The sequence below is a fragment of the Pleurodeles waltl genome, chromosome 9 (assembly GCF_031143425.1).
Source record: "Pleurodeles waltl isolate 20211129_DDA chromosome 9, aPleWal1.hap1.20221129, whole genome shotgun sequence".
Lineage (NCBI taxonomy): Eukaryota > Metazoa > Chordata > Amphibia > Caudata > Salamandridae > Pleurodeles > Pleurodeles waltl.
The window spans coordinates 339,514,480-339,523,016 of record NC_090448.1 but is presented as its reverse complement, the minus strand read 5'-3'; the positions used below and the strand labels follow the sequence as shown (position 1 = coordinate 339,523,016).

General features: G+C 39.3%; 1 protein-coding gene across 2 annotated transcripts in view; it reads left to right on the top strand.

The window, feature by feature from the left end:
• The first annotated feature begins 485 nt into the window (after positions 1 to 485).
• LOC138259274 (galectin-4-like) overlaps positions 486 to 8,537 on the top strand; it is a 30,378-nt gene continuing 22,326 nt past the window's right edge. For both annotated transcript variants that reach the window (XM_069206890.1, XM_069206889.1), the window contains exon 1: positions 486 to 585. In XM_069206890.1, coding sequence (XP_069062991.1) covers positions 541 to 585 — 45 coding nt within the window. In that variant the 5' untranslated portion in view covers positions 486 to 540. The remainder of the gene's footprint in view (positions 586 to 8,537) is intronic.

Below are 8,537 nucleotides of genomic sequence, written 5' to 3'. Positions count from 1 at the left end.
TAGGTGTGCCCCATGGTGGTGGCAATACCTGAAAAAGAGTCCACGAAATTAACCACACTGTCGCAGAAAGGATAGACATTCAAAGGCTGGAACCTTTGTCCATTTAGAATTGTGCATGAGAGTTTGCAGCATCTTTTTCCTTGAAAAGTTGAACAGAACTCCCAAGCATGGTTCACGTGGTCAGCAGTGTAAGAGGAGACACCTAAGTGTGAGAACAGTTTCTCCGTTCTTCATAAATTTGAAGGTGGTGACCTTAGGCCTGAATATTAATAAAGAGCAACTCAACGCTAGTAGAATATAAACTGGGTGAAGCCAAAGAGTAGAAAGTAGGTGTGTGAGCATCTATTCATCATGCAAGAGACTGAGGGGTGTGTCCAAGCACCCCAGTGAGCTCATGCAGGTCAGAGGCAAACGTGCACCTGACCAACGCAGAGCTCCACCTCTGCCAGCATATAAAAGGCTGGTCCGCCCTGAGAAGCTCTCTGTGCAGACGGATCTTTGTATTCCAGCTAGAGGCACCAAACAGGCCAAGCAGCAGAGATGGCGTTCATGCCCGCCCCAGGATACCAGCCCATATACAACCCGGTGAGTACCGAAGAACTTCTGGCTTCTAAAGTTTACCTTTGTCACAACCCGCTGCACTTGCCCTGCGTCTTCACCCCATCTCCCCACCCTTTCAAAATAGTTTTCAGCAAGTCATGGCCAGATGTACAAAACAAAAAAAAAGTTTTATGATTAATTTTAATTTAAAGTATTCCCAGAGTAACTCCTGGCTCCAAGATTGACCAGGTCGTGAGCAATCGAGAAAGAATAAAATAATTTTGCAATTAGTAAATCACGTCATAAATAAAGGGAAAATGTAGCCCCAGATTCTATAACATGCATTAGAAATGTAAAATGTAGTGCTTCAATTATATTTGTACGTATTTAACAACATTTCAATGTATACTGGACAAAAAGCTTAGCAATAATGTATCTAGCAAAGTAAGTACTATTTACACTGGCTGCCTTAGTTCACCCAACAAATTATTTTAAATATTGAAAGTCTTTGCAAGAGTCCCTTGAGCGATTAATCTATTAGTTAATAATTGACGGTGCATGAGCTGCAGAACCTGTTTGATATGTGTGGTTAACCCTGTGACCTCGCCATTTCTTGTTCCCCTGCTAGATTGTTTTTTTTCCAGAATATTAGTTGACACTATAAAGAGACAGATGAAAATAAACGCCGGAGTTGCCAAGAATACAGCTTAATTTATATTTGTCATATTCATGTGATCTCCATGTTTGTTTATTTCCCAGTCTCCATTCAACAAATGCTAACCTTCAAAATGTCCTTCTTTATAACCATCACGCCTGCCTATGTCCTTAGGTACCATCTTTTGTTGAGCGTTTTAAGGAGAAATGCCAATTTTGAACGAATAGCAATGCTGGCACATTGTTCAATGCTCACTTTCATTCGTACAAAACCTCTCAGTGTGTTTTAGCATCTCGCAGTCAACAGGCGTTCTTTGGTTTTCGTGACCTCAATGTCATTGATTACTACATAAAGTACATCACGTTTAAAAGCAAAAGATGTGTTGAACCTAGGAGGATTTGTCACGTCCTCACCTGGCAAGGGACTGATGCTTCTGGGCCAGACTGGTGCCACCTTGTTTCTGACCAACAAGGGCTTGTTTAATAACGCCCTGACACAGCACTGGCCTAGTCGATAATACCAGTTGGCTTCATTTTATTTCCCACTGTAACCATGTCATTTTTTATACATGTCCAATCTGCCGAAAAGGTATTGTCTGCTCCCGGAAAAATGCTCTAGAATTAAGTAAAGAGGTAGATGGTAACATGAGAAGCAGGATCTATGACAAGCCACAGCCCCGTCTTGGCTGATACCCAGAGCGGGCATAGGGAGACCTGTGCTGTATAGCACAATAAGTCCCCCCTGTAAACTATCTCTACAAGCCAGGTCTTTCTTTAAATTTCAAATGAAAAATGAATGCAATTTTAATGATATATAAAACATAACATTAATTAAAAAAGTAAATGATAATATTAATCCCAATGTGTGTTTGTGTGCGGGAGTCTGTGTATACATAAAATGGATAATTATATAATGGATTATAACACATTACAGTATGATGCCACTGAGAACAATCACCCCAAAGCTGGGAGGGAGACACTGAACTAAAACACATCCCAAAAATAATACTTACTCCTCCGTTGGTCAATCCAGCGCCCCACCGCACATAACCGTGTCCAATCCAAGGTGTGAGCAGAAGGAGATGCCATTGAAAATGAGGTTACTGCTAAACACCAATGAAGCAGCCTTGGGCCCACTTTACAAAGCTGGGCTTAAACAAGAGAGAGGTCGACTCCAGTAGGTTTTGCGCTGTAGCTGGAGTAGATTCCCAACTTTTAGGAATCACAATATATTCCAGAATTACTATTGAAAATATACACCAGTCCTAGGTTTCCAGGATGACGCATACTGGGCAAACGATACTCTAGATGGATAATACGCAATAGATCAGTTGGAAATGTGCATTTACGCAGAATGCTTTCATATTCCTCCCTGTCAAGATCAAACTTTTTTTCTCATGGAGAAACCTCTTCCCTTGCACCTTCATGAAATAGGGGTGTGTTCCCTTAACGTTCTCGCCCTGAAAAGGAAATTCCTTCCGTATTTCATTATAGTAGTTTTTCTTGTGATTTCAGGTCAAAAATAACTTGCAAAAAAATGTATGAATGCTACACACTGTATATTTCATTATTTCGCTCCGCCCCTTTATTACACCCTTTTCCAGACTGAATCTACCAAGGGGAAAATCTTTCTTAATGGTGGGTTTCCAACATTGCAAAAGAAATTTGCGAATGTAAAAAAGGACACTACAGGAGTTTTTTTTAACTAATAGGTGCACGGAGCTGCACAATTTCAGGCTGAGCCCTTACACGTTTGAAGTAGGCACAATGTTTTCCGTCGCCCGCAATCTTTAGTTTAAAAAAAAAAAAAAACTACAAATTCATTTAGAAGCACACAAAAAGTTTGAGTTGGGCTCCTAAAAGTTTTGAACGGTAGTGATATTCATATCATTAAAGTATGTCAAAATGGAGTTAAATATAGTAAATCTGTAGTTACCTATAAGCACCATCACTATACTTCTCATGCCTTCGCTACTGGAATTCTGCAATTCTGAAGCCACAACTTTTTTCGCATAATTGTATATTTGCCTCGTAATCCATAATTTCCTGTATAATGTGCAGAGTTTAACAAATAAATATGTTTCTAGCTCGAAGGGAGGGATCAAAAGTTACTAAAAATGCAGCAACAGGTATTCGCGCACAGTGGAAGGTCCTACGCAACAGTTAACTAGTCATCTTTCATTTGCTTATTTCTGCATTTTGCCGTTGAAATGATTGTTATGAGGTAAAATATTTGCCCATACAGTACTACCATGTGTAAAAATGTCAAAACCATTAATTAGTACTATCCTAAAATGTGCAGCATGATGCCACATCATTTGCCTTTTCTTGCAACATAATTTAGTCAGCCCTGCCAGATAATTTGGTATTCCCCTGCTGCATAGTTCAAGCGACCCTGACTAAATATTTGTAGTTGCTATTCTTGCAATGATATTTTTGTAATACCATAATTAAAGCTCACTATTCTGGTAGTCGATACAGTGAAGATAGGGGGCTCAGAAGAAGGCCCAAAAGAAATATGATCAGTTTCCTTTTGTAATTTATAGTCCAGTTCAATATATAGACTATTAATTATACTTCCACATCAAAGAGTATGAAATGCACTACACAGAAAATTGATTTCTGATACACTAGGTGTCATCGGAAACTGCTTTCCTGCTCAAGGTGACATGTAATGTTTTCAATCGAGCAAAGTAACTGGGGAGAAAATTCATATAGTAGAAACGTAATGTTCAATATAGTTACATACTCTGTGAATGGTGCACATTTCTTTCAAATCCAGGTGGGCGAGCCCAAATTAACAAAGCAGAGCCCAGCCAAGGGTCAGGCTCGCATCCTAGAGCCAGTGCACGAGCCAAGCCCTAAAAATATTTGATATGTAAATCATACAACTAACCAAGCAAAATATGATAAAGTATCTTCAAAATTGAAAAAAAAGTGTATTTCTGTAACATGTCAAAGCCTTGCCAATAATAAGGTGCATTATAGCACTTACTAAAAGTTATAGTTTTGCAAAACTGGTAGTGTGAACTCACATATTTGAAAGTGCTTTCCCTCAGGATAACAAAGGAAACAGTTTTGAAAAAAATAAATATTTGCTTAGGATCCTACAACTTAATCAGGAAACCGCCATTTATCCAGGCTTTCTGGTTTCACTTTGTGCAAATCAGCGGAAAACGCGTTTCTGTTCGCCTTTCTTTATGTTAAGGGTTTGTTTTTACCCCTTAGTTTATTTGCCTGCAGTTTCTAAATACAACTCGAAGTGGAACTGATGGCCGAGCACTATACATGGCCACCAGTTACCCTACACAAGGTCACAAGATTGTTTATAGGCATGGGGAGGTGAATCGAATTACCCCGAATCGCAGGATGTTTAGTTGACGCCGAGACTCGCACCTAGATCCCCACTTCGGGCTCGAGCTTTCAGTGGCGCCCAACTCTAATCCCAGCTCTACACATGTGTGGGATTTGTCATGCTATGACAGAGCACACTGTTCACGACGATTAAATACTCTTCTGCTTTTGGTGCACATCGTGGGCTCAATTCACAACTCTTGTGCATCCTTAGCGAACCTCGGTGCAACGAATAATAATAATAATAACTATCTGTCCTTTAGGTCCAAGTCTTTGTTTCATATATTCAGGATCTACTGACAGTTTGTCGATCTTCTAATTTCAGACTTTTTGCATTCCGACGTGACCTCCTTGTGCCCCTCTGCAAATACCATGAAACGTCTTTTCCATGCACCGTATCCATCTGTTTTTTGGACATGTGGTGGATCGAACCGCTGTGTTCACTTTCATATGTGTAATCCACCACCCTCTCAGGATTATTTTTCAGTAATCTCCCACATCGTTTCTCTTGTCTCAGCCCCCTTTACCTCTTGTTGTCACGCTATCCGTCTGCGACGTGTATCTCTTGAACGTGTCACGGAAAGAACTCGTTGCAGATTGAAACATACATTTATGGAGGAGAGTTAAGGGACTAGTTTAACCAACAGTAGGTCCAGTCAAAATAGCATGTTTATCTCATTGTGAATGTCACTGTTGCTTCCCCGTTGATTGCGCTGAGAGTCGTTACATCCTGGTGATTACATCAGGAGTTCTATTACACCGCGTTACTCAATACTTGGAGTACTATAATTTGCAGGCAAGTACTGCTTCTATCTAGATTTTAATGGATTTGTAATAGCTTAATTAAATATATTTAGACAGGTCATATAGTAATTCAATTAAATTAATATTAAATATAGTTCATTAAATGTAATTTATTTTTAAAACTGTATTAATGTAATTTATTTAAATGTATATAATTTAAGATGAACTTTTCAACTCTGATCCGTAAAACACCTAACTGCCCCATTCACTACCCATCCCTGATCCCTAAAACAACTTAGTATCCCATACCCTACTTATCCCTGAACCCTAAAAATCCCTTTCTACCCAAGATTGAACCCTAAAAGACAATTACTATCCTTATACACTATCCAACCCAGAACTATAAAAGCATTACCGATCCTGAACCCTAAAGCTCCTTACTATCTATCCTATATTACTACCCTACACCATCCATACCTGAACTCTGCTGTCCCTGTACACCACTCTTGTCTGAGCCCTACAACAGTTACTGCCCCTTATCCTAGCCATCTTTGAACCCCAGAAACTTCATGCTACCCCTATACAATACCCACCTGTAAGCCCTCAAATCCCCTTACTACTCCCATACACTATTCATTCATGAACTCGAAAAATACCTTACTACCCCATTCACCCTCCATCCGTAAACCCTAAAACTTATGCTACTTCCTTTGATATTTAATACAATTAAAATCATGAAAATACTTATTTATTAATTACATTTGATTACTTAATACAAATTTCATAAATTACTGTAGGATGGTGCACACCCTAGGATTAAACTAGGTGCGCTTAAACCCCGTATGAAGAGGGCTGCTAGTCACTTTCAGATTTTGGATACTACTACATGGCTTCTCGCCTGCAGCAGCTCTTGCTGTGGATAGCGGAGCCCCCAACGGGTGGAGGACACGTCTGGTGGGCTGCTACTCCCAAGACAGTTGGAAGTGGTGCACCAGACCTGGGGACATGTCTGAGAACGATTTTGCAACTGTGTATTGAGTGGTGGCCCTTTTGTTTTTATACCATGGAGAGACGGTCCCATCCGTGGTTCAGCAGTTTGAAAAGAAGAATGGAGATGGCAGGCTGGAAAGAGGGTGGGTGTTGAGAGAAGGGAGACCTCTATGTGGGAGCGGGGAAGGGGGGTGTTTATCACATTTGGGGAACCAAGGACAAATTCAGGATTGGCTTAGGTCTATTTCTGACATTTGCAAACTGACTGCAGCAGCGTGTAGATGCTGAAATGGGTTTCTTGGATGACCCCCAGATTCACACACATGGATTGGCATTGTAGGACTTCAAAATTAGAGCTGACCTGTCTCATTCACCTACAAGGCGATATTATAAGAAAGGATACATGATCCCCTGAAAATATGCCCTAAATATTGACACAACATTGGTTACTCTGTCACTAAACGAGAATGGGAGAGAGTGCTAGGATATCATAAAGGGGTTTCAAGCAACACTAGATTCTGTTTGCTACAATTTAAAATTATGCATCACACCTACGTAACCCCACATATCTTTAGTGAGATATATCCAACACAAACGGGGGGTTGTCCTAGATGGAGAGAGACTGCAGAAGACTTTCTTTGCATGATATGTTTATGCCCGCTAATTTTCAAGTATCGGAGTTAGGTGACAAAGTCTCTGACCACAATTCCATCACTGAGGTTCAACTGCTGTTTGAAACACTGTAAATTGGGCTTCCATCCCAAACCAAAATAAGAAAAATCTTATATTGGTTCACATCACTGGTACGGTTACTAACAAAACATAGAATAACGATACACTGTATACAACCTACAGGTCCCTCAATGAAGCTGTGGTTTAATGATGTCTGAGAGTGGTTGTTAGCCAAGGAAATATGGATTAAAATGGTATGAATGGATGAAAAAAACTCCTTGATGATATCCAAGACTGCTGTGCAATGTCAGACAAATTGCTGGAAGGCGAATCTTATCCCTCCTGGGTGCAATCCTCAGACAACTTCTTAACTTTCCCTAACTGGATAAGTTATTTTACATGTGGGACAATAGTTTCTATTTGCTGCTGTGCATATCACTATTATTGGTGCAGTAATGACCAGGGTTATTGATTGCACATTATTCTGTATTATGATCCATCAGGCCAAAACGCTCCAATAATTACTCGTTGTTTTGTCAATGTTTCAAAAAAGAATAAAGCCATGTAAAAAAAATAGTAAATTAATTTTACTTAACAATTAAATTACAGTTAAATTAATGTTACATTTTAATTTAAGTGTACAAGCTCTAACAATATATATGTATGTTTATAAATCTATGTGTGTGTATGTATGTCTGTCTATATACACATAGATATATATATATATACACTTCAAGTTAGCGTGCCGGTCCTGCTCCTGACCGTCAGCGGTGCTCATCAGATGGCGCACGCTACCTCGCCTAATTCTCCACACTTTTTTCCTGTTTCAAGGAAAGACAGCACTCCACGGGCATATTAATGTATCGGGATTTATGTTCACAAACATATACACACACACACACACACACACACACACATATAGACACACACATGTATATATTTTTATTTTGGTGTTCAGAAATATTTTACTTAGGACAACTAAGTACAATGGTGGCCTCCACTGGATTATCATTAAAGCATCTTGTCAATAGTTTGGCAAAAGTCTGTTTAGAAGATTAGTATTGTTTATTACATTTTAATGTTTTTTGGTCAAACCAACAAGTTTGGCTCGGTTTGCTGGACCAGGAATTAAGATACTGTAAATAAAAATATAACTGTGTTCTATGTATTGCTGATTTACTGCACCAAAGCAAACTTTTTATGACCTAATGATTAGACAAACAAAAAATGTGTGTATTAGTATGAACAATTAAGAGTGTTCAAAAGCATAAGGGAATCAGCGCAGTCGATAAAAACTATACAGTGAGGAATGTTTATGACAAATCCTCCACATTTCTTGAAAAACGAATTTTGTAATATGTACAGCCCTGATGGAAGCCTGGAAAATTACTTGCCTGAAATACTGTTGAATTGTTTGTAGTGCAAGTCACCTTGACTGATGTGTTAACACTTTGTTACATTGTGTGCAGTAAACCCTAAGGTAAAGAAAGAGAGATCAGTTACAGTAGGCTTTTTTAGCACTTTGTTGAAGTCAGGGCAACTCTATTCCAAGGTGTCCTCTAACAATGTTTCTATGAACATTC